This window comes from Megalops cyprinoides, chromosome 12 (genome assembly GCF_013368585.1).
Source record: "Megalops cyprinoides isolate fMegCyp1 chromosome 12, fMegCyp1.pri, whole genome shotgun sequence".
NCBI classification, from domain to species: Eukaryota; Metazoa; Chordata; class Actinopteri; order Elopiformes; family Megalopidae; genus Megalops; species Megalops cyprinoides.
The window spans coordinates 3,406,119-3,432,674 of NC_050594.1; the positions used below are offsets into that span (position 1 = coordinate 3,406,119).

At 45.9% G+C, this 26,556-nt stretch overlaps 3 protein-coding genes across 5 annotated transcripts in view; 1 reads left to right on the forward strand and 2 right to left on the reverse strand.

The window, feature by feature from the left end:
* The window catches only part of sash1b (SAM and SH3 domain containing 1b), a 69,125-nt gene extending 51,763 nt beyond the window's left edge, over nucleotides 1-17,362 (forward strand). Inside the window, exons 1-16 of one of the 3 annotated variants that reach the window (XM_036542984.1) lie at nucleotides 5,121-5,457; nucleotides 7,065-7,193; nucleotides 8,581-8,631; nucleotides 8,785-8,834; nucleotides 10,770-10,810; nucleotides 11,433-11,519; nucleotides 11,638-11,750; nucleotides 12,139-12,240; nucleotides 12,522-12,654; nucleotides 13,114-13,469; nucleotides 14,119-14,265; nucleotides 14,599-14,722; nucleotides 14,857-15,026; nucleotides 15,445-15,651; nucleotides 16,006-16,156; nucleotides 17,079-17,362. In XM_036542984.1, coding sequence (XP_036398877.1) covers nucleotides 5,257-5,457; nucleotides 7,065-7,193; nucleotides 8,581-8,631; nucleotides 8,785-8,834; nucleotides 10,770-10,810; nucleotides 11,433-11,519; nucleotides 11,638-11,750; nucleotides 12,139-12,240; nucleotides 12,522-12,654; nucleotides 13,114-13,469; nucleotides 14,119-14,265; nucleotides 14,599-14,722; nucleotides 14,857-15,026; nucleotides 15,445-15,651; nucleotides 16,006-16,156; nucleotides 17,079-17,248 — 2,232 coding nt within the window. In that variant the 5' untranslated portion in view covers nucleotides 5,121-5,256 and the 3' untranslated portion in view covers nucleotides 17,249-17,362. Of the gene's footprint in view, nucleotides 1-5,120; nucleotides 5,458-7,064; nucleotides 7,194-8,580; nucleotides 8,632-8,784; nucleotides 8,835-10,769; nucleotides 10,811-11,432; nucleotides 11,520-11,637; nucleotides 11,751-12,138; nucleotides 12,241-12,521; nucleotides 12,655-13,113; nucleotides 13,470-14,118; nucleotides 14,266-14,598; nucleotides 14,723-14,856; nucleotides 15,027-15,444; nucleotides 15,652-16,005; nucleotides 16,157-17,078 lie in introns of those variants that run through there. The other 2 variants (XM_036542982.1, XM_036542983.1) reach the window with 2 other exon arrangements.
* Nucleotides 17,363-23,353: 5,991 nt separating this feature from the next.
* Nucleotides 23,354-23,776, reverse strand: LOC118786999 (late histone H2B.L4-like). The gene has a single exon (XM_036542376.1). It carries the CDS (start codon nucleotides 23,774-23,776, stop codon nucleotides 23,354-23,356), a length of 423 nt encoding a protein of 140 aa, XP_036398269.1.
* Nucleotides 23,777-25,342: 1,566 nt separating this feature from the next.
* On the reverse strand, nucleotides 25,343-25,777 carry LOC118787064 (late histone H2B.L4-like). Its single transcript, XM_036542474.1, has one exon. The coding sequence runs from the start codon at nucleotides 25,775-25,777 to the stop codon at nucleotides 25,343-25,345; it is 435 nt and encodes a 144-aa protein (XP_036398367.1).
* Between the last annotated feature and the right edge of the window lie 779 nt (nucleotides 25,778-26,556).

Consider the following 26,556-nt stretch of genomic DNA (forward strand, 5'->3'; position numbering starts at 1 on the left):
TTGAGCTGGCAGTCCAGCTAATCGGTCAGCCCCATCAGTAATGGCTGTATTACCCTACACTGGCCTGTTTGTGTGAAGCAGCTGGTTAGCTTAAAGTGACCAGTCACACCATTTTGGTGTGGAAAATAGTCTCCTCTTATTGCTAGCTGGAGCGTGTTAAACAGTGCCTTGCAAAGTGTGGAAACAGCAACCACAGGGTTTCTGACGGCACACAGTCAGGGGTCACTCATGGCAATGCCAACCCGTTTTACATGCAAAGGACGTGATAAAAAAATACCCTCACACAGTTAGACGATCAGTCAATCCATTTAGGACTGTCTTTGCTTATTTATAATGGAATTTGGGAAATCGAGCCACACACAGGCTGATAAAAGTTGTTTTTATTTTCTGATGGCATAGGTTGCCATGTTGGAACTCTGACAGCACAGCGAGGGGGGTTTGTGTGTTGTGATGTGTGAAATGCAGAAGCACAGCACATTCTGTGAAAAGGGGGCTGATTCTGCAGTGCCGTGCCCTGCTCACTGTCATACTGAGTATTAGAATCGGCTGTGCATTGATATTCAGGTCAGACAGTGCAGTGCATACACAGACAAGTGTGAGCAGGATCGGAGCTTTCAGACACGCTCAGACCAGGACATCCTGGTCCTTCTCAGAGGAATATATACCCTCTGTCTAATTAACAATGTGTTACATGCAATGAAGACCACAGAACAAGCAAAGTTTTAATCTCTGAAACGGTGAGTTTGTTTCCAGCCAGCTGTTGGATGAAGAATGTTTTTAACAATTTTACAACAATTTTTAACAAACATTAGTAAAGTTGATTACTGCGTAAGACAGTGTAAGACATCAGTGTTTGCTCTCTTTGGGATGAAAGTATCTTTAGTGCTACGCCTGGCACAGACCTGTAGAAAAGCCATAATGCTGCCTGCCATTCCCATGATACAGATCTCTGATGGGCCCAGTGTCCAGAGCCAATGTGTCTGTGGAAAGCACGTTTCAATTTAATGTAAATGCTAAAGTGTGATTTTTCTGCTGCTTGCATTGCCTCTTACAGGAGTTCAAATAGAGTTCAGTGCCTTGATTTCAACAGTAAAGCAACTGATTTCAATAAGCCACAAAACTTTCTTGAAAGCTTCTTCCAGGTGATGATTCTGATCACATACGCTAAAAATATGAAGCCACTATCACGTACCTCGCCTTTCCAGTTGGAGCACAGCCTGATTTTTAATGTTTTAAAGCATTAACAGGCGTCAGTCTAACAGCACAGAGCAAGGCCACCACATCAAGTTCACACCATTGTTTCCAGATGAGCTGCTGACAGCAGACCTGGTGTGCGTTTCCAGGGTCACTGTAGTGCTCTGATACCATCTATGCAGAATTCCCATGTGAACATTGTCATAGACCCCTGCAGTCCAGGGGGTGTTTTACTGCACATGTGTGTCATGCAGTTCTCACCCAGCTAGCTGCAGGGGGACATATGTACAACATGTTTATCAAAGGCAGATAACTGTTGTCTAATTCAGGAAGCGCAGAGGTCATAAGAAACTCGTTAGTTATACCATAGGATGTACACGTATGAAAAATGTAAGACACAGACACCAGTGATTATGTGGAGAAACACCTACTGTACTCACCATGTGACAGCACCGGGGACTCAGACAGATTCCCATTATTCCTTTCACTCCATGTTGATGCTAAGCGTCACATTAGGTCCATCACACATGATTAATGTACGTAGGTAATGCTCCCGGGGTTGTTTTATATTTACTCCTTTACAATAATTACAGTTTTGAAAGCTCTTACATGAAGGCTGAGGACCCAAGAGCCTGACTTTTCCAGCCACTTTAAAAATCCTCAAACTACATTTTACCTGCTGAGAGAATAACTGAGAAATTCAGGCCTGGGAAACAGAGAGCTTTGACAGCTGCTCACTGAGGAAATAAGCTCCTCACCATGTGCATACAGTTATAAACGCATCCATATCAATAGCACTGCAATCAGGGCCTCTACCTCACTAATCTCTTCACTCAGCAGAGGGAAACTGCCTCCTTATTTCAATGTTTAAACCAGAAATGTTGGTTTAAGAACTGAATTGCCTCTAATTAACTGTTATGGATGATTCACATTTTATGTGTGAGTCAACATTATGACAAAACATTCATCACTTCCACCACCAGGAAGAATACAGCACCATGTGAAGTCCTCGGAAGTAGACTATGCTCAACACACCTAACAAATTTATTTTTGTAAGACCTTTCAAATTGTTTTAACTCAAAGTGGTAAGGTATTAGGCCTAATATTATTATATATTATATTATATATATTATTTCAGGCTTTCCAAATGTGTGGGAATGTTGAATGACTGAAAATTAAGAAGATGCATTTCTCCTCACCGTGTATTGTAGATCAATTCAGTTCATTCAAGTGGATCCCAGATCTCTTTGCAACACATCAAGGTGTACACTGAAATAACTCCAGTTTCATGAAGGTGTATTTATCTCAGCACTTGATCTCGGGAGCCACAGAATATTCAAATATGCTAACCGAGATGCACAACCCTAAAACTATGCATCTAGCCCATCCATTCACAGCCTTTCTCTGTGTTACCCGAAGTTGTTTTAGTTTGTTTCGTCTCCATCTCTTGATTTTCACTCCTTGATGAACAATTTTGAGCTATTGCACATCCCAGGGTTGAGCGACGATTTTAATACAGCTTGTTGCGGTGACAGAATCGCTTTGGTGTCGCGCTGCGGTCACTTGGCATCGGCGCTGTCACACAGCGCTGCGGGGTCACTGCGTGAGTCAGAGCCCGCAGTCTGGGTGCGCTGGACCGGAACGCACCGGGAGCCGAGCTGGTTACTGATCTGATTGAGTCGCACGCTCGGCTCAGTGCGCATGCGCTCAAACGCCTTTGCGCACAGTGCCGTGCAAAACCACAGCATCTTGTGCGCGGGTTGCCTTTACTGCATGCTTCCCAACGAAGCCAGAGAATCGACACGCTCTTTTTTACAGAATAGTCTGTGCAGTAATTATAAATCAGACGTGGAAATTAACACATTTCTAATGGAATTCCTTCTAAATTCAATGTTTCAAAATAAATGTAATAATGCTGCACTGAAAGGCTGTCCCAAATGCATTCGGTTGGGTCTGGGTGAGAGATTGCGTTTAGCTACAGCTCCCGGGTGGAAGCGGTGATGTGAGCGCGCCGTTAAAGCCCAGCCAGACTGGCCCATGAAATGTGACTGCTCGGCTCAATCTGTGGAATATCAATTCGACCCAATAAACCCTGCTGTGTGTGGGGCCGATAGCGAGGCCGCTAATCCCGCAGGTGCGGGGTTTCCTCGGAGCTCGGGGCGATTGAATGGCGGTGGTTGTGAGGAGGCGGCAGTGTTGGAGAGCGGCCGGAGGGGCACAGTCCGCTTGCTGTGGCTGTTTATAGCGTGGCCACTACTGAATGTGTTTATCGAAGGCACTTGGGCTGATGAGTTATTGATCACAGTTTACTGCCGTATTTACCAGAGGTTTTTCACCTTTCTGCAAGCCGAAACCTCCTCTAGCCCACACACACACACACACACACACACACATATAAATATTGGTTCAAATGAACATCAAGGGCGAAACATGATTTATGAAATAAAGAGCTACATTTTATGGAAGCAGAAAGCTTCCAGGTGCAGATGGCTTTTGTCTGTAGACAAAGAAGGAAAAACAGGCAGTCTGGAAGACGCCCATGAGCTACGGGCACTTTGTTCTCCCTGCAACGCTATTCCGGAACACCCGTTTCTTTCCTTTACTCAGGAATATTTACCTACTGGACACACGACCAGTCAGTGGCACGCAATATAAATGCACTTTACAGGCTGGCTACAGTCAAGACGCTTTAAACGTTTAGAATCTTGAGCTTTATGCGTGTCACATGTGGGTATAATTCTCACTGTCTTCAGCGTTCATGCGACATCCGGATGATGACGGCTTACTTTTACTAATGTACTTAAATTGGTTAGTCCTTATCTTTTGAATTGAAACAACCCATTTGAGACACATTTCTGTAGGAGTCTATGAAGATACGAAGACAAGTGGTTAACTTTTATTTTATCACAAGTAGGCCTACAAGGCCAGAGATACTTTCCTTGTAATATTTACTGTAACAAGTAATTAAAAAATACCAAATTAGATTCCGGTGAAAAAGAGGCTATGTTATGTCTAAAAATCAAATACAGCATGTGCTTCTTTTAATAGTTAGATATAAAAACATCCATTTACACATCCGACTCAAGCCTTGCATTTAATGTCGAAGATCGAGAAGCTTATGGAATATGCAGAAAATAGTAATGAAGAGTAAAAATTTGACCACCGTCTGCACTATTACGTTGTAGAAGTTATAATTTCTAATGTGCAGCGGAAATAGTGACATTTACAAAAAGGGACAAAACACAATGCGAGCAAAAGCACTGCGTTAAAGGTCATTGATTGTTTGACCTCGTGAATTTGATGGGTTAAATTTGATAACTTTAATAGGGCATACACCTGCGTCATTCACCAGAATGTTTTCTCGTGGGAATTCTTTTTAAGGAATGACATTTTGCAGTTTCTTAAGAGGATGCGATTGTGGGCGGGGTGTGGGCACAAGAAAGCTTTCATAAAAGCAAAGGTAACGACACACCTAAAGTCCGTATTTACACTTGATGTCCGATTCATGTCCGCGAGCATCGTCCTTTAGCGTTTTTACTGCGCACCGAGACATATTTTCTTTTTTGATTTTTTTTCCCCACTGGTACATGTCCTCAATTATTGGAAGAATAAATGTAACTTTCATTCATAGGACTGTCACTGCTGGGAAAACGGCAATGTGAGATGAGGGGGTGTTTACTTTTTGAAGGAGGGACAGCTTGAAAGCCTTGCAATGAAAAAGATTTGACATAATATTTTGGCTAATGCGTAGTTTTCTAATCAACTTTGATTTTAAGACATGTTTTAATAAAATACAATGTTGAATGTAAACGAACATTTATTTTGTTTATATTCGCGAAACCCCCCTGGTGTAAGTTTTTGGTTTAGACCAATGTGCGGGCAACCGGTTGCAGAGAACTCATCTAATTAACCACTGTCAAGGCGTAGTGCCGCAAAGATCGTCAATCTGCTGTTGCAAGCGTGTCTTTTTCCCTCGATGTTTTCAGTGACATATTTGAGAAATGTGTTGGTCATCGCCGGCGGTGGACGAAAAACCGCAACAATCGAGCAAAAGTTGTGAAAATGTTCAACGCTGAATTTAAAAGAAGGTTTTCAAGCAAAGGTACTTGCCACCAAGTAACAACCACTGTAAAGTTTGACGGATCTGCACACAAGCAACCAGGCGTATTAAACGGAGCCATGGAGGACGGCCGAGCTGTCTCCAGCTCCAGCCCTCAATCAGACAGTTTTTCTCAACTATGGACAGATGTTATGGGGATGCTGGTAAGTCTGGGGACTGATAGGGTCAGGGGAATGAATATATATCAGAAATACCTATTAAAGTCTACATATACTGTACTTTTACTTCTGTTTTAAATATTTCGGTTATTCATGCAGCGGTGAGATAGCTGGCGACTTTTCAATAACGGACAGAACCGTTTTTTTCTGTTTTGTCATAAAAATCATTGGATAAAAATGCTTAGCCACGGCGATTAGGCTAGTTATGTTGTTCAATGAAAGTTACTGACCTTTACCTAACCAAAGATATGGTCATTGTGTTTTAAATGCCTTTCAATCTAAACCGGAGATCAAATAGTGGATAATAAACTTGTACAAGGAGTGAGTCAAGCCCTCAGCTTTCGCCTTGTTACTACCGTGCACTTAAATTTAATTTTTTATAAACGTTGTTATTTTTAAAATAATATTTTTCATTGAAATTGATATTATGCTAAGATTAGGCTACCTGTTGCCTAAACACCTAACTTATTGAACTCTGTCACGGCTAGAACAAATGCGCTCACGTGTTCACAGCCACGACTAACAGTATAAAATACAATATAAGTCCCCTGTGTTTTTGAAGACTGAACCTATGTTTTAAGAATGTAACTGCTATGGTGCCCTGTCTGATGCTTAAAGATAATAAATATTATTATGAATATTATAAACAGGCCAAAGTTGTAACAGCACCCCCCCCCCCCCCCGTTTATTGTCTATGAAGCATTTGCTGCATATGGGTGGGACAGAGTGAATCTGGTTCCGTCTGACGGCAGAATTGCCACACAGACCCTATATATAGCCCACGCACTGTATTTAGAGACGCTTTTCAATGGTCTTTGTCTTCTGAGCTGTTCCGTCGACTTCAGATGGTCTGTTTCTCAGTCCACTTTATGAGAGAGAAAAGAAGAGAGCACACTAGCATAAGAAAAGCGAGGAAGAAACTTGTGAGGAATGCCATATTTGGTTCAGATTTTTCAGATTTTATCCTATTTATCCTATTTCTGAAGGACATACATGTATTTTAGTTTGTTTAAAATAAGAAATCTAAAGTGTATTATATGACATGAGGAGACTTACATATTTGGAGTTAATAGTTTGTTTATTTCATAATATATGTGGCATATTTTTAAATCGGAATTTTTATGTTAGAATATGAGTAAGTTTTTCCATTGCTGGCCCCATTGCCCAGTTAATTAGAGATGATTCCAGCGAATGAAGGCTTTATGAACGGTGCATATTTAGGAGGGAAATGTCTGGTACCTTGGTTGGTAGATGGAGGTATTCTGTGCTTGAGAAGTCTGACAGTGGAAGCGTACCAGCCTTTTACATGCCTTTGCCTTCTTATGTTGTTCCTCTCCCACCACTTCCAGTTTATGTGTGTGTTCCCAGATGGGGCGCTGCTGTTGTACGCTAGAGCAAAACACCAAATCATAATTGCTTCTGTAATATGTCCAACTGCATGAATAAATTATATGTGAAGTGGCAGCCATGTAATAATTCACCCTGGAGAGAGATGACCTCTAAACATGTAAATAATGTAAGGTAAACGTCTAAAATCTGGCTCTTTCTCCTGAGTGCTTATGAACTTACGAATGGGTGTTGGCATGTTGCAGGATGGTTCTCTGGGGAACATTGACGACCTGGCCCAGCAGTACGCCGAGTATTACAACACCTGCCTGAGTGACGTCTGCGACCGCATGGAGGAGCTGCGCAGACGCCGTGTGTCGCGGGACATGGAGCCGGTGAGACCAACAGCGCCCCCTCAAACAATCAGGAATGCGGTGGTACTGCACGCAAGATTCCCAGTTAAAATGCAGAGAACACAGTTCTTTGTACTGTTCTGTTATCATTTTCAGTGGTAGACTTTCCTGAAGGAAGTGAGAATAAAAGTTTCCTCTGGATGTGACCGGGAAGTGAAACTCAATAGCAGAGGATAAAGCTGAAGACCATGCATACTCCCGGGCAGTGCATCTCCATACAGGGAGGTTCTCACCTTCAGCAAAGGGGTCGAGAGACAGGAAGTGATGTGGGTTCACAGTAAAACAGAGAGTCTGGACAGGATGTCATATGAGACCTGTGTTGAGATTCTTCCCCTAAGAAAGATGAAAGTGTTCAACTACACAATTAGGTCTGTTGTTCAGGGAAGTAAGTAATGATGAAGTCACAGAAGACTTCCTTTAAAAAAAGTATGTCGCTTGGTCTTTTTTGGCTATGCCATTTAAAAGAGGGGATTTATTTTGTAAAATACATTGATGCCACATAAAACCTTTGCATTGGTAGGAAAATGATTAACAGATTTTCTGAGTCTTCATTTTAACAGCCTTCCCAGGTATTTTTCAGGTATATTTCAGGTTTTTAACAGAAACAGTGGGCAGGGCATTAATTTTATGATGATTACCAAACATTCTGTGGAAAATATGAAAGAATACTCAGAAAATATGTCAATTTCCACACTGGGTTTAGACCACAACTGCTTTTATTTTACTGTAATATACTTTTCTGGATATATCTTTTCACATATCAAAAGCTATATCTTGGCATCACAAAGTTTATATTAGATCATTTGATTCAGTATGTCTTACTAATAAGTCTTAATAATAATACACTGTGTCTTTTTTGAATTTTATTTTTTTAATTTTTGTGAGCTTGTCATGTGCTGTAAAAAGATTAATTGGTGTACTGTCATCCTTAAAATGAATCATCTCCTCAGAAGCGCAACTCTCAGCCTCTGTGAGAGGTCGTGTCTCTGACTCTTGCATGATGGCATAAATCTCACATTCCTCTTATAGGGCCTGAGTCTGACTCATTTTCCACAGGGCCTGAATCTCAATATGCTGTAAAGAATTTTTACGTCAGTCCCTGAGCTCTCCCTGTGTATAACACCTCTCTCTATAGAGATCCCATGACTGCCTCACCCGTATAGAGATCCCCTGACTGTCTCACTCTATAACAGCCCCCTGTTCCTCTCTGGTTAACCTCTGGCTGTCCATCTCTACAGTATAACATCTCTGTTAGGGCTCCTCTCAAAATGGACTCTCCCTCTGATGGATTCTGTTGGGGTTCCTCTCAAAATGGACTCTCCCTCTGATGGATTCTGTATTTCTGAGTCTGCCTCCCTTTGTGTCACAGGGGAAAGTGGACCCGACCCCTGCCTCCTTACAGCTGCGGTCAGAGATTGAGGTGAGATGATGTGTTTGAATCAGCAGTGTTAATAGCCCACAGAATTGTCAAACTTTTAAATGGATCATTTGTGTTGTTTACACGATGGATAATTTTGTTAGCCTCACATGCACACATACAGCAGTAGCCTGACTGCAGTTGCTCTGTCTGCAGGAGTCCCTGGGACTGAGCTGCACGGTGTCCACCCCAGAGACGGAGAGGAAGTAAGACCCACATTTCATAAACACTCTGTGTGAGAGCTGGCTTTGTCTGTGTGCCTGTGTGTGTGTGCGCCTGTGTGTGTGCGTGTGTGTGCGTGTGTGTGTGTGTGTGTGTGTGTGTGTGTGTGTGCGCGTGTGCGTGTGTGTGTGTGTATGTGTGTGTGCGCCTATGTGTGTGCCTGTGTGCGTCTGTGTGCGTCTGTGTGCGTCTGTGTGCGTCTGTGTGTGTCTGTGTGTGTCTGTGTGTGTGTGTGTGTGCCTGTGTGTGCCTGTGTGTGTGTGTGCGTGTGTGTGTGTGTGTGTGTGTGTGTGTGTGTGTGTGTGTGCACGCCTGTGTGCCTGTGTGTGTGCGTGTGTGTGTGTATGTGTGCATGTGTGTGTCTGTGTGTGCGTGTGTGTGTGCGCGCATGTGTGTGTGTGTGTGTGTGTGCAGGCCTGTGTGCCTGTGTGTGTGCGTGTGTGTATATCTACTGATGTGTACGTATCTACACAAATAAAAGATTGCATCACAAGTGGACAGTCTGCAGCCATTTTTGAGAAAGGCCGAAGTAAACACCCCAATGAAAATCTAGTGAAGCAGGACAGATCCTACAGCTTTACTATATAATGTGATACATACATTTCAATATACATTTATCCTAACTCACCCCAACTCCTAGGATGTCTGTATATGATTACACATAAGAGTGGCAGTGATGTATGTTTTAAAATATTTACTGTATGTGATTTTAACCATGTAATATTTCTTACTTAAGGGATACAAAGATATCCAGTATAGTTACTAAAGTTACCAGGTCGTTATGACATGACTAATGGCCTTACGTAGCACATGCTTGCAGTGGGTTGCATCATTGTCTTATTAATCTAAGAGTAGCTAGGCTAGTCGTAACCTTCCCTGTCATGCTGCCCGTCGTTACACAGATGTTTTCTGAACGTTTCCTGGTGACCTTCGGCCACCCCGTTTCGGCCGTTTACAAACTCTCCACCCGCTTCCACCTATTGTCCACAGGGCAAGGTGTTGGGTCCTGATTGCAACTTACGGCTGAATCAGAGAAAGAGAAAAAACCCACTTCCGAGCAGAATCAAAGCTGCCAGAGAGGTGGATGTGTGGTCCGGTGGTCAAGGAAGTGGATTAGTAACCAGAAGGTCATGGGTTCAGACCCTAGGTTGGGTCTCCTGTTGCAGCAGTAAAAATCCATTGGTCGAAATGGGTCTTTGTCTTCAAAAAAGTCCAGCTTTAGGCATTAATAAGATCAATTGTGTCCTGAAAACAGCTGATTCAAGGATAATTTTTAGAAATGAAGTGATTTCATATAAAGAAATCACTATATTTTATCATCATAAAATGTTTCACACACATTCCAGGGGGAAGGAAAAGAATCTAACTCAATTCTGGCAGTTCATGCGTCTCTCAACTCAACCTCAGTGACAGGGCTGCTGTCATATTATCAGTGCAGCTGCTGCCCTCTACTGGTGGCCTCTAGGAACAGCTCTGTCAGACAGGACTCGGAGAGCAACAGAAAGAAGCCAATGCGAGTAAGTGTGGGTTGATGGGAGAAGAGGGAGGGAGGAAGAATGAAGAAAATGTCAGCAGCATGTGAGCCCCGCATTGGCAGGGAGTCCCAGCCTCACTGTTAAAAAGCTCTTTTGTGTCAGTGAGGATCGCACTGACCCTATCCCTACCCACAGCAAACAGCGTGTTTTCAGCTGCAGAGGCTGCTGGGCCGACAGCGCAGACAGATGGGCAGGCAGATCTGAAAGCTCCGCTGTGGGGAAGAGGGGCAGGGAGGGAGGCAATGCTGTTCAAAGTGTCTGATTAGCAGCAGAATGTCTGTATGGGAAAAGAGGTGAGGCGGGTGCTGATGGGGGGGGGGGGGGCTTTGCTGGCTGGTTTCTGTCGTTTATGTCTGAGTTTGATTCTCGGCTCTTTGTGTTCAGGCTGGGTCTGCACCAGGTGAGCTCTGAGGATGGACCCGGAGGTGAGTGACATGGCACTGTGCCTTTGAGTGGTAGTGCTAATAATTTGTGCGTTTTTTTAAAGGCAGCATTAGTGTAAACTGAAGACTCTGAGCAGAACAGAAACTACAGAATGGATACTGTTTGATGGTTGACCAAGGGGTCATTAAAGTTAGATTAGACAGAGAAGAATGGATTTGATCTCAGTGCAGTTAATTTATATGACAGTTTTTTAGGAAATATTCACGAATAGAGTTGTATTATCAGCCGTAACACTCAGCAGGAAGTCAGGCCTTTTTCTCAGTTCAGCTGTAGTACACATTGCACTTAACTTTTCACAGCAGACTTAAGTAAGTGTGCCATATTTTGGTTGGTGCACAAGTTTCTTTATCCAAAAATATCACAGGGAATTTGTAGTGTAAGGTTAAAAGGCAAGCATGTTCTGCTTAAATTGAATAAAGTTCCAGGATACAGTGCCTGTTTAATCAGGTGCCAGGTGGTTGAGCAGAAAAAGTATAAGTATTTGTGTGAAAGTCTAGGCTCTGTGTGTGTCAGAATTACAGCTGAATCTCCACAGACAGACACTGGAACTCTGCAAGTATCTGATTTCCTTTCTCTTGACAGCACATTTTTTCCTTTCCTCAGGAAAGTGGGACGGTAAGAAGAGAAACAGGTCCTTCTGGCAGAACTTCCGCAAGTCCCAGAGGGGCGTCCCGTGGCAGACGACTCGAGGTACAGTGATGGGAAGCGGCGGGGGGGCGGGGTGGTGCGATGGGGGTGAGGCATAACGCCATAGCGCTGGTTCTCTGTTTCCCCACTCTGATGTGACCCCCCGACCTCTGACCCCTAGGGGAGGACGCGGGCTACCTGGCCAGCGAGATCACCATGAGCGATGTGGAGCGCGTCCAGCTGATGGTGATGGTGAAGGACAAGATGATCTCAGTGGAGGAAGCATTGGCACGGGTACGATGCCGCCCCCCCCCGCACGCACGCACGCACGCAGCTGATTAAGGAGAAGACATGGCACCCTGTCAGTCACCTCAAGATCACTTACAGTAAACCAGTGTCCCCTTGCAAGGCCAACAGCAATCCTTGTTTATTGGTTATTTTTTTCATCTCCTCTTCTTTTTTGGTGCTGCTGTAAATGTCTCCCTTTATCCACGGCTGATTGACAGTCAGAAAAGTGATGCTAAATTGGATTTTCGGCCAGTGAGCTGGACTGGGCTGTTTTATGTCTGTGATGGCTGCAGATGCCATGCAGTGAGTGAGCAGGGCCCTGACCCAGTCATGCGCAGTCATGTGCAGATATGCGCAGTTATGCGCAGACATTCTGAACCCTTCCTCTCCGCAGCTGAAGGAGTACGAGACCCAGACCGGACAGTCCGGCTGCACAGACGGCTCGGAGCGGAAGGACCTGTGCGGCCCCAACGTGAACCAGTCCTCAAACTGCAACGTAAGCTCCGCCTTTTTACCCATCATTCCAAGCTCTGTCCACGCACAGTCCAAGCCTGGAGTAGCCCTCTTCTCTTGTCTGGCTGTGTTAGTCTTGGCGATGGTTGTTTTTCTTATGTTCCTGGCTCAGAGGGTGATTAACAGGTGTTTATACGGGTGATGAGCTCAGAGCCTGTGTTTATTCATTTTTCATATTCTCAGATGGATAATTAATCATGTTGATACAGTTCATCTTTTCTGAAGACTTACTGAATGCCCGCCTCCTCTTCCGGTCTCCTGCAGTGCCAAGACCAATCAGACGAGGAGGCTGACGACTCTGTGCCATTCAGGCGCCTGCAGAAGCTGATGGGCTCCGCACGCAGGGGGAAGAAGAAGCCAATCAGAGCAGAGGAAGAGAAGAGGTCACTCCCACCAGGTATGACGGCTGGGTACCGCAATGCAAGGCAGTGCACCTGCATATGGGAAAAGCAGGCTTGACTTTGTATATGTATGTGGAATAACTACTCTGGCTAACCTGGTTCAGATGCAAGACTAGTACATGTTGTACGCACATCCATGAAGCCTCACAGGTTGTAACGCTTTCAAAATTGTGTCAAACATTAACAGTAAAATTGAAAAGTTCTCCCACAAAGTCACCAGAAATTGCAAATTACATTGAGACTCACACAATACTAGTTGGCCAATGTACCAAAATACATTTCAGTCCAACACTGTTTTTCTGCTTCCAAAGAGGGCAATACATTGCTTTAGATGAACCTGCATCAGTTGGTGGTTGCGCAGAGAATAAGGCAGACACTGAAGCTTTGTTATTTGCTGTGAAAGTGAGTGTCCTGTTCTGTCTGTGAGTCACTTAGAGGTTCTGTTTCTACCTCAGAGCCACAGGGCTTGGAGGCGTCCCCTCTGTGCGTGGGGGAGAGGCGGCCGGTGGCCCCCCGGGACATGGCGCCGTCCTGCCTGCTCCTGGAGCAGCGGTCCCTGGATGGAGCCGCGGGGAGCCTGACCACCTCACCCTCCTCCAGCAGCCTGGACACCTGGAGCAGCCTGGTCAAGCTGGGGAAGACCCCCGCCGAGCCCAGCCACGCCCCAGCCTGCCGGGGGGGGAGGAGCTGCGCGGGGGGCGGGGGCAGCGGCTCCTCCTTCTCAGAGGCGGAGTGCTACGGTGAGGAGGACCCCGAGGTGTCCTGCAGCGTGCCCGATGGCGAGGTGCACGGAGCCCTCAGCTCGCACGGGGTGAGTGCTGAGGGGCCAACGGTTTTCCCAGCCTGGACATGACTCCATGCATGCATCAGAGCACACAGAGACAGTGTGTATGCTGTTCCCAGCCTGGACATGACTCCATGCATGCATCAGAGCACACAGAGACAGTGTGTATGTTTTTCCCAGCCTGGACAGGAGAAATGGAGAGGCTGACAGTTTGCTTTTTGATAGATAACTGTCCTGATCCTGTTTTTGCCTGTATGCCTTTATTAACACAGCTTTGTAGTGCCTGGCATAATAGGAAGAAAAATGACTCCTCACTGAGACAGTGTAGTTTTGGTGGATTTGATTGTTCCGGGTATTCACTCACCTGTGACAGTGGCAGTGGGGTTATATGCATAGGAGTAAAAGTATTATTAGGCTTGATAATAATGATAGGCTAACTCATAACCCCTCCTCCTTATACCACACCGTTGCACTGCCTTCAGTGACAAGTGGCACTGCCGTTATCCTGTGCTGTCAAATATATTCACTCACACTAATGTAAGTGTCATCAAGTGGCGTCAATGTAAAAAGGTTCAGGTCAGAAAGCAGTGTTCAACACAGGCAGACTTGTACACATGTATACAGGTGAGTAGTTTGAATTTGACCCTGTCCTGATGTAACCCCTTGCTGTGTCCAGCAGGATAAAGAGCAAGAGGTGGTTTTTAGGGAGATGGTGAAGTCCCCTCCCCCACCTCGACTCTCTCTGGGCAAGAAGGTGAGGTCAGTGACAGAGACCATGAGAAAACGCATATCCAAGAAGTCCAGCAGGTCTCTGTCTGAGCAGGTGAGCGTCTGTTACCGCCCCGTTTCACCCTACACTGCACACACTGTCCGCTGTGTCTGCTGTATCTGCTTTACATCTGCTAACACTGTACTCACACTCTGTGGTATCTGCTCATCCTCTCTTTCCTGGCATGGTGGTGAGCGCCCCCTGCTGGCCATTCACACAAGAGGTGCTGGGACTCCATCCCAAGTGCCAGTATCCCTCATTATAAAAATTAGGAATGTTACGCAGGTGCAAAGTTTTTTTTTGTATTTTTTACATTTTCTGGCACTGCATGTCAAGTGTTTTATGGATGATGGGTTGTGTTTATTCTCTCTCTCTCTCTGTCCTCAGTCGAGCCCCGAGGCCATGCCCAGCTCCCCGCAGCGGGACACCGACCCCCTGGACACGCCCGTGCTGAAGGCGGGAGGATCTGTGGAGAGTCTGAGGAGCTCCATGAGCGGCCAGAGCTCCATGAGTAAGAGCTCTGTGTATGTGTGTGTGTGTGTGTGTGTGTGTGTGTGTGTGTGCCTGTGCTTGCCTGTGTGGCTTAATGATAAATTAATTCATTAATAAATGGCACTGTGAATACAAAACACTGATCTGTTTCAGGCGGTCAGACAGTCAGTACGACGGACTCATCGGTCAGTAACCGGGAGAGCATGAAGTCTGAGGATGGGGACAACGAGGAGCCATCGTACCGAGGACCCTTCTGCGGGAGAGCCAGGGTGCACACCGACTTCACCCCCAGCCCCTACGACACCGACTCCCTCAAACTCCGGGTAAGACACACACATATGTGTGTGCAAAAACAGACACTCATGGACACAGACTCTCAGCCTCTTTCTCGCTTTCTCACACACACACACACTCACCTGCAAAACCACAAATGCATAAACACTCTAACCCTCTGTCTTACACTCTCTGTCTCGCTCGTGGTGTGGGCAGTCTGTCTGACAGAGAGACTGTCTCCCTGCTAAAGCGTGGTGTGTGCGGTCTGTCTGACAGAGAGACTGTCTCCCTGCTAAAGCGTGGTGTGTGCAGTCTGTCTGACAGAGAGACTGTCTCCCTGCTAAAGCGTGGTGTGTGCAGTCTGTCTGACAGAGAGACTGTCTCCCTGCTAAAGCGTGGTGTGTGCAGTCTGTCTGACAGAGAGACTGTCTCCCTGCTAAAGCGTGGTGTGTGCGGTCTGACTCACAGAGAGGGGACCTCATCGACATCATCAGCAAGCCCCCCATGGGCACCTGGATGGGGCTTCTGAACGGCAAGGTGGGCACCTTCAAGTTCATCTATGTAGACGTGCTGAACGAGGAAGAGGAGAAACCCAGACGGCCCACGAGGAGGACGAAGGGCAGGCTGCCCAAGCCCACATCGCTGGAGGAACTGCTGGAGCGTGTCAACCTCAAAGTAAGCAGCCTGGAGGCGGGTCTGCCAGCTAGCATTAGCATCGCAGGTGGCACATTAGCCTGTCCCGCTAACTTATTAGGAGTTGACTGGATTCAAACCATAAGCAAACAAGATTTACAGAATCATAGAGTCCCAGGCGGGTCTGTGAAATCTCATGTAAAATCAACTTATTGAATTCTTTGTCATTATTAAAACTGAAATAAACATTTTGCTTTTGCAGTAATCTATGAAATGGTAGTGTGTGTGCTCTGTATAAATATATTTGGTAATCAAACGTGTGCTGATTTATTATGTATGTAATGCATAGATAACTGTGTAATGTAACGTAACGTCCCCCGTCTCGCCCCGGGACAGGAGCACATGCCCACCTTCCTGCTGAACGGCTATGAGGATCTGGACACCTTCAGGCTCCTGGAGAAGGAGGATCTGGATGAGCTGGCCATAGAGGACCCCCAGCACCGCGCAGTGCTGCTGACTGCTGTAGACCTGCTGCAAGAGTGTGACAGTGAGTGAGAGCGAGCGTGCACACACACACACACACACACACACACACACACACACACACACACACACACACACACATACACACACACACACACACACACACACACACACACACAGACACACACACAGACACACACACACACACACACACACACACACAAACACACACACATACACACGCACACACACACATACACACATACACATACACACACACACACACACATACACACACACATACACACACAGACACACACACACAGACACACACACAGACACACACACACAGACACACACACAGACACACACACATATACACACACACACACACACACACACATACACACATACACATACACACACACACACACACACACATGCACACATACACACGCACAGACATACACGCACACACGTGCACACACACACACACACATATACACGCACGCACACGCACACACACGCACACACACACACATACGCGCACGCACACACACACACATACACGCGCACACACGCACACGCACACGCACATACACAGACACACACACACACACATGCACACACGCACACATACACACACACACGCGCGCACACACACACACGCGCACACACACATACACACACTCACGCACGCACACACACACACACACGCGCACACACACACACATATACGCACACATATACGCACACATGCGCGCACACATGCACACACGCACGCACACACACACACGTGCACGCATGCATACACAGACATACACCCTCGCCTAAGCGCACATACAGGCACATGCGCACACACAAACACACGCACACGCGGGCACACACACACACACACACACACACACACACACACACACACGGGTACCCATAGAATACACACCGTGTAGAGTGTACAGCGTTGATGTAGATGTCATCTCCTGCAGGTGACAGTGACTCGGAGAGGGACGGTCACTCTGACTCCCAGGAGAACCTGGAGTCGGTCCAGGAGGGCATTATGGGAGATTCCCCACGGGACTCCGGCTGCTACGAGAGCAATGACAACCTGGAGAACGGTAACAAGAACCTTTTACACTCTCCCTCTGCCTCAGCCTGAAGCTCTACTCCCTCCCACCCAAATCTGAAGCTGAACTCCCATCTGCCCAAATCTGAAGCTGAACTCCCTCCTGCCCAAATCTGAAGCTGAACTCTTTCCAGCCTCAACCTGAAGCTGAACTCTCTCCTGCATCAGACTGAAGCTCCTCTTTCCTGTCTCAGACTGAAGCTCACTCTCTTCAGCCTCAACTTTAAGCCAAACTCTCTTCTGCCTATATACTGTATGCATCTGAACTCTCTCCTGCCGCAGACTGAAGCTCCTGTTTTCTGCTTCAACCTGAAGCTAAACTCTCTCCTGCGTCAGACGGAAGCTGCTCTTTCCTGCCTCAGGCTGATTGTCAGCCTCTGTAAGAACTGTCCATCAGGGTTACAGGCCCTCAGAACTGGTTAATAGCCACTGTATTCACAGACTGAGTTTGAAAGAGCTGGACCAGGAAGCTTTCTCAGTGCTGCAGTTGATCCATTCTACAGCTTGCAATAGCTTAACATTTTTGAATAAGGAAATATTTGCTTTGTTGTTGATATCTCTAACATTCATTGCTCACACGTGAATGTAAATAGCTTGTCTGAAGGTCTTATCGTGGCAGTTCAGTTTTGCAGCCTGTACATTTCTCTCCAGATGCCAAGAGGTTGATGTTACTTGTGGTTATTTTTATAGTGAGGATTATATATGATATTGCACAATATTTTATGGTGTGCCTAAAATGTTATATGCAAACATTTACTTGATAGTAGTTACATTAAGAGAAGGAACATATGAATACTATATACTGTGTTGGACAAAAGGAATTTGGACAACTGTATTTGTAAGATTGTTGAAATGCATAGTGATCTATTTATACTCCTTGGTAATAACTGTTGCTTCTGTCTGCACAGTTCTGCTGTGCAGTTCATTCATTCATTTATTCAGAGTCTGAACTAAATTCTGCTGATTAAATCTCTTCTTAGCCCTGTTGCATGAACAGATCTGGTTCTTAGTGTGGGTCCAGAACAGTTCTGAACAGTAGCTCTGCAGTTACCATAGTGGAGATTGTGGAATAAACTGCTCTGTGATTGATTGGACCTGCCTGCTTGCCTTATTTCTGCAGTTCCTCTCTCTTTCTGCTTCAGCTGTGTAGCATGAAACATGAACCTACATCTGACTGAACTCCCAGGCATATAAGTCAAAAGATGGTGAAATACATGTCCATCCGTGTGCGCGTGTGTGTGTGTGTGTGTTTACAGGAAATCTGTGTATATACAGATTTTAATCAACAAATTAAATTTAAAATTGTCGACATTTTTACATCATTACTGTTTTTTTTTTACATCATCTTAGAACAGCAGTGTGTGGTGTAGTAGTAAGGAGCGGGGCTTATAACCTACGTGTATGTGGGTCACTCTGGATAAGAGTGTCTTCTTAATGACAAGAGTGTAAATATCTGTAATATAGAATTTCACCTGTATAATAATAATGATAATTAAAAATATTCAACATCTGGTCAACTTCTGCTGCCTGCCAAAAAGAATTACCCTTCAGAGATTGGAAATGGTCAGCGAAGGCTGAAAATGTCATTCTTTGTTGCAAAACACCACCTTGCATCAGAGGAATGCTTTGGAATGAGAAAGTGCTCCACTCTCTGCTGCAGGGAATGTGGTCCATCCATTGCTGGTGTTCCTCTGGTTGTGAAAGTGTGGGAATCCTGTGTTTTCAGGGAGGGGCAGAAAGAGCAGCTGCTCCAGCAGGCTGCCAGTGGGTGAGGCTGTGAGGAGCTTTAGTCTGCTGGGCCTGAGGAGGTTCTCCCAAGGCTGCAGTATCGGGGACGTGGGCCACCCTCCTTCCGCCCGACGCCCCCGTACACGCCGCCACTCCCTCGGGGATCTCTGCCGCAAACTGGGCGCTGACAGTCTGGACCTTCGGCCCGCCTCCACGCCCTCTGCTAGGCGAGGCTCCCTGCCCCACCCCGACAGCCCGGCTGGGGTACAGCCCTCACGCTCGCAGGGTCAGGTGGGTCAGAGCACCCTTGTTCACCGGTGGAGCCGTGCGGTGCGACCGCAGTCACTCATGGAGACGCCCGCTGGGTGGCCCAGCGATGGACCCAAGCTGGCTGTTGGCATCAGTTCCATGGAGAAATCGCACATACGGACATGTCCAAGAAAGTCACCTGTACCTCTGTCAGCCCCCCTCAAAATGTCCGGTGCAGGCTCAGCCAATGAGATGCTTCACTCAAGACTGATCCCGCCCACTCTCAGTGTGCCAACCCCATTGGCTAAGGCTGGCAGCCCAACCCCTCCCTCAGGCCATCGCCCTCTCTGCAGCCCCACCCCGGATGAACTAGGCATCCCCACAGCTGAGCCCCCACCCCGGCACTCTGGCCCCTCCCCCTTAGCACACCCTGAGGTGTTTGGGATCCAGCTACCTAATGAGAGGAGAGGCTCGCGAGCTAAGGCCCCTGACCTGGAGTCAGTGGTGGAGCACAGGCTGGAGTCAGAGGGCATTGACCTCACAGAGCAGCCATACTCCGATAAGGTAACCATGCCGCCGCAGAATCCGTGCAGGGGTTATAGAGCACCTTGTTGCTGCTGCTGTAGAATGTACTGAATTGTGTGCACATGTCACAGGGGATGAAGGAACGGCAGCTATAAATCTGACAAGCTTTCTCCATCTGTACGCCATCTCTTCCTCTCTCTGTGTCTCTCTCCGTGCCTCCCTGTTTTCCTCTCTGTCTGTTTCCTCTCTCGGTACAGTGAGCTGTTGTACGCTGCTGACCTTTAGAAATGCAGTCTCCAAGGAACAAAAATCAGGCCTACGGTCAGCAGGCATGTGAAGTTGCTCTGCACACAGTAGTATGAGGAGGGTAAACATGTACTGGCTGATCAGGCCACACAGTGACATTTCCGTGAAAAACAGTGTGGACTTGAATGATTGACATGAAGCACAGGGAAACTGAGGAGCAGCAGTTTAAGTGAGCTGTGTTCTTTTTAACTTCTCACACAATGTGCACTCTTATCTACTTGGCCTAGACTCTCCAAGTGACCTAATTGGCCCATACATTTCACATATCTGGACCAATGACAGTTGAGTGTGTGTTGCACATGCAGAGGAAAGCAGCATGCTCCCTTCCTTACTTAAATGTCTTGGTTTCTATCACTCTTCTTTCAATAATCTTTATATAATGAGAATCGTCTGGTACTGACCTTGTTTATTCCAGTAAAAATGTATTTGTATCTGTTATAGTGAGTTTATACATTGGGATCATCACAAGTGCTAGGTGATGTATGTTTTCTAGAGGGAGGTGAAAAACTCCAAAACCCAGCCTGCCACCTCTCTCTGACCTGTCTTTGACCTCTGCATGACCTGACGAGCTCTCGGTTTCTCCTCGTCTCTCAGCATGGGCGCTGGGGCGTCCCGCAGCTGCTGGTGCGGAGGTACTCTGAGGACCTCGGGCAGCCCGCGGAGGGCGTGGCCTCCCTCATGGACAGGATCCGGATCAGAAGACTGCAGAAGCTGCAGCGCATGGCTGTGAGTGTTCCTCTCCTCAGGGCCTCTGAAACGGCCTTTTTTTAACCAAATTACTGACCTTCTTAGAAGAGGCGTACTGCAAGACTGGGCTATCAGACTCGTAGAGGGCCATGTATTTGCGTGTATTTACCAAACTTAATTACTCATTCAAAACATTTGTTCTCTTTATTATCATCATTTTTTAGTAGTAGTTTACAGCTGATACCTGAACTTGCCTGGGGAACCACTGGAACAGAAACCAGCAGGTGTACATGCGGCCCTTGAAATTACTATTTTGGGATGAGAAATTCTCATAAGTCATGTAATACTGATTTCTTACATCCTTGGAGCCAACACCTGCTCCTTGAGATACACAGAGGTCCTGCTCCTTGAGATACACAGAGGTCCTGCTCCTTGAGATACACAGAGGTCTTCAGAGCCACTTAATCAACAGATTTCCTGCGCCTGGAACAAGGGTTGATTCCGGTTCCCATCCAGGCAAAGGCTCCAGTTAAGTTGTTCAGACCAGAGGCCCATGGATCTCCAGTTGACACAGGTGTACAGGAAGTTAGCACACAGTTGTTTGCCTTACTCTCGCAGATCCCTCTGGGCGGTTTGGCAGGGACCTGCCGGAGACCCCTCCCCCGCCGGCCGGTCAGCACGGTGACGGACTGGCTGGTGTCCATCGGCCTGCCCATGTACACCGACTCCTTCGCGGCGGCAGGCTTCCGCACACTCAGCCAGGTGTCCTCGCTGACGGAGAGGGGCGTGTCTGAGGCGGGGGTGCGCGTGGAGCGCCACGCCCGCCTGCTGCTGGAGGCGTCGGCCCAGCTCAGACACACCTCCGCTTCAGCGTCATAACCCGAAGGATGGAGCAAGACAGCTACAGAGCCACGCTGCACACAGACACAGCCAAACAGCTTTTTCAAACGGACCTCTCTCTGTACCTCAGAAAGGGATGAGAGCATCTGCTAAATGAATGTAATGTAATGTAAATGTGCTAATATTAACACGGCAGCCTGAAAAGTGCCTTTGAAGAAATGGAACGAATTCGTCACCTTCTCAATTATCCATATATCAATTCATAATTGTTAGGGCTCAGCTTGCTTCACACTCCTGCATCACAGGGTAGCCTGTGCTTTTTATCATATGAAACTGTCCCTCACAAGTTCAACTACTTTCAAGCATAAGTATCATCCCGAGCGTTTAAAACAGTTAAGTGTGAGAATCACCAGCACATCAAGGTTGTAAGCACAGACGAAAAGTTAGTGTTACCGTTAAATGCACTTTATATGAATCATGTTCAGAGTGTGTGACAAGCAAAGTTCAATCGCATGCATTTCCACATTATTTTACATGTACAAATCAGATATTAATAGTATTGTCAGCTCAGACAGTTTGCCAGTTTCAACCAATTAAGTTGGTTGACTGTGGTCATGCCCCTGACATACAAATGCTATGTAATGTACCATAAAAATGCAAATGCAGTGTAAAAGCTACCCTAGTTAATTCAATCAAGTCATTTTATGGTCTGAAAAAACATGAGATTACTAACAAATGCTGCCTAATTTTGATATTTATAATAACTAACTTATTGTCATAAGCTTTTTTTTTTCGGAAAATGCAAATTTTAGCTGCAGCATTCCGGTAGCAATGGTTGCGTAACCAATGAAACTCTGTAATGTTGTTTCAGGTAGCTAATAACGACTTGCTGTATTGAATTGAAGGCCTATAACTGTTTCTCTAATAGAATAAAACAGTACTGGTATCAATACTGTACATGCTCAGTTAATTTAGTCTGTACAGCAAGAATGGCTGAAGCGTGGTGTGGATGCAGACATCAAGGCTGAGTGCAGTTTGCCAGCTCGCTGGAGACCAATGGAGACAGGTGATATTAGGGATAACAGAGGATTTGCAGTGATGTAATATGGCAGGGAAATTAAGGAGGAGAGCTAGAGGTTAATGTTATTGTCAATAACGTTCTATGTCATGTGTATCTGGAAACTCAGCTCAGTGCCTTAGACCATGAGTTTATGAGGCACTGTCTTAAGGGCCACCGAAAGTAGCCTTTGTGAACCGGACACTTCGCAGGAGTCTTACCCAAAAAGAGCGCAAAAAGTCAGCAAGTTGCCTTTCTGTGCAGAGCAGTCTGTAGACTGGACGCCAGCTGGCAACAGTATAAACACAAGGCCAATTCTTAAAAATAAACTGCAATTTATTTATTATAGTAAATTATTAAAGTTATAGTTATAAATGCCCTCTCTGCGATTCTATTTCAACGTGAGTCATGATGGAGTTAAGCACATTTTTGCACAAGGTTAGGAAGCTTCGCTAATTAGCAACAACATCACTAGATATAGCAACAAAACCTCTCCAGGAATGAACTGCGGTTTGCGTCCAGTCGCGGTTCCCTCGTGTCCATTTCCTGCCTCCGGGTGGCATTTCGTAACAGCCACTCAGTCGCCGCTAGCGTTACCCATTAGAAGGATATTTTCTTTTACTTGGGTTAATTTATTCATCATTCACTCAAACCAAATCGTCTTAGTATTTACAAGCTATGCTCTTTTCAGATAGTGTAGTGGCTCTTAAAAGAGCCTTTGGGTTTATCAGATCGGAACATTAAATTTACTTAGAGCTGGTGTACTTGGTGACGGCCTTGGTGCCCTCGGACACGGCGTGTTTGGCCAGCTCTCCGGGCAGCAGGAGGCGCACAGCGGTCTGAATCTCCCTCGAAGTGATGGTGTGGTGCTTGTTGTAATGAGCCAAGCGGGACGCCTCCCCAGCGATGCGCTCGAAGACGTCGTTAACAAAGCAGTTCATGATGTTCATGGCCTTCGCGGAGATACCGGTGTCCGGATGCACCTGCTTCAGCACCTTGTACACGTAGATGGCGTAGCTCTCCTTCCTGTGCCTCCTGCGCACCTTGCCGCCCTTCTTAGCCATCTTCCGAATGACTTTCCTCGCTTTCTTCACCGGCGACCCCTTCTTCGTGGGGCTCTTTCTCGGAGAGCCTTTCTTCGGCGAGCTTTTCTTGGGAGAACCCTTCATCTTTGCAGGCATTACTTTCAGCTGCAACAACACATAGGAATGTTAAACTGACGAACATGTCTGTCTTATATAGGGGACATATGTAAATTTTGCCGTGAAATCTTCTCTCAAATGGACAGTAGACTCATTGGTGGGAGGCGTCACTCCGGATTGTCATTAAATTCTATTCGTTATTTTCTCGCGCCCAGGTGTCAAATCCCAACTGACGCCGGTAACGAGCGAGAGTTACTGTCTTTTGAGCAACTGTAAAACAAACTGTTATATATTGTCAAAGTCTTGTACAGACCAACGAAGAATTACGTTTTAATTTACTATATCACCATACACATAGACAAGGTACCAGAACAATTCATAAGGGGTCTCTTGTTGTCACTTGGTGGTAGCAACCATGACAAACTGTCTACTTGTTTTAGGATATTATGTTCGGGACATTACCTTCCACATGGTAACACTTGGTCAAAAGATGATTTAAGAATTTAACTAGGAGAACATAGTCGGATTATGGACAAACCTCGCCGATGTTTTTTTTTTTCTTTTTCCCTGAGACAATATTACATGAGACGTGTTGGCTCTGCATGACATTATGAATCAGTCTGGTAAAAAGCCCGGGAAACAGGAACGAAGACGTTAAATCAACGCAGCAGAGCGTTCGGGCGAATTTTCTGCCGAATGCAAAAACACCTCATCTGAAATATGTACTGGATTCATTTTCATTGTAATTTCACATATTAATACATCATCGCTAACGCTCCCCGTTGCAATAACACAGACTAGCTACCCGAACATAACGTAGCCAACGCTGCTTTGCTATTTGAACGTGCTGGTGGTGGGGGGCGGTAGGGTTGTTAGCATTACATGTTTAGAAAAAGCATAATTCCACAGGGCTAAGTGGCTAATTAGTGGTTTGTTGTTGCTTTTTTTTTGGATACCTAACCGATGGAGTATGTAGGTACAACTGAAATGTGTCGAGTGACATAATGTGGACAGTTAACGTTACTGTAAAGCGGCTATTAAGTTCCCAACTTATCTATCAAGCTATAAGTTCTGAAAATAAATTATATTTTTACATTACCATACCTTTAAGAAATTTATATGCAACTAAACCAAGAGGTTTTAGAATGTTACCTTACGACATTTTCGCCTACAGGTGCAATGAAAAACCTCTACTAGCCGTTACCCCTGTTCAGGGGAGACGACTGAAACACATGCTCCGTCTAACGGTCTAATTCACACTACCCGCTTAAACTTAAAAAACTCATTAACTACAGAAATTTTGAAATAAATTACGTGAACGGCAACCTCTTCTCTGGTGCGGGTGTTCAGAACCAGACTGGGTCATTATCTCTTCTATCTGCGCTATTGTATCCAACACAAATACAAACGGCATTTTAATGGTGACAGGCTAATTTAAATTAGCTTAAGTTCACTCCAAACAACCACTCGCTGAAATGCTTTATTCAGGTAATATTCGCAAAACCAATTTCTTGCAAATATGGTATATTCTCTTCTAGTACAATTTAGGTGGCTCTTAAAAGAGCCTTTGGTTTTAGTTAAATGATAGCTCGTTCATCTAGAAGTGGTGTACTTGGTGACGGCCTTGGTGCCCTCAGACACGGCGTGTTTGGCCAGCTCTCCGGGCAGCAGGAGGCGCACAGCGGTCTGAATCTCCCTCGAAGTGATGGTGTGGTGCTTGTTGTAATGAGTCAAGCGTGACGCCTCCCCAGCGATGCGCTCGAAGATGTCGTTGACGAAGGAGTTCATAACTTTCATGGCCTTCGCGGAGATACCGGTGTCCGGATGCACCTGCTTCAGCACCTTGTACACGTAGATGGCGTAGCTCTCCTTCCTGTGCCTCCTGCGCACCTTCCCGCCCTTCTTAGCCATCTTCCGAATGACTTTCCTTGCTTTCTTCACCGGCGACCCCTTCTTCGTGGGGCTCTTTCTCGGAGAGCCTTTCTTCGGCGAGCCTTTCTTGGGAGAACCTTTCATCTTCGCAGGCATTGCTTCCGATTCCAACAAGAAACAGAAATGACACGATGACGTGCATGCCTGTCCTTTATAGGGGGCACATGTAAATTTGGCCGTAAAGTCTACCTTCAAAATTCGATTCTCATTGGTGTGAGGTGTCACTCCGGGTTATCTTTAAATTCTATTGGTTATTTTTGGCGCTCAGGAATCAACGGAAGACAGCAACGACTAACTGTCTGATGCAACCGACTCCAATACATATTTTAGTGTATCGTCAAACGTAGCACCAACGAGTAGTTATATCGTATTTTCTCTTCCTATATCATCACACACACAGGCGAGGTAGCAGCAAAACATTTCGTAGTAAGAGTCACTTGTTGCCTAACCTGGATGAGAGATGACCAGCTGTCTACTTGTTAATTTAAGTTAACGGTAAATTCGCAGCATTGTCTTCTTCGTGGTACGAGTGATCGGTAGATATTTCAAGCTTTTAACCAGGAAAAGAGTCAATCTATGGGCAAATCTTGTCAGTGTCCTTATAAAACGCATTGCATGAGATATTTTTTCTCAATAACTTTGGTACAGCCCGGAGACAGGAGAAAAGACATTCAAGCAATGTAACTGGGCGGGAAAACGAAACTTCCCGCCCAGTTACATTGGGGAATAACACGGAATGTGAGCGAACACCTCTTCCGAACTGTGCATCGGCTTCATTTTCACTGTAAAGTCGTTCAAAATATAAAATACATAATCGCTGTGTTCCGTTTGCAATAATTTAGCTACTAAGACTAACCTAGCTAGGTAGCTATTTC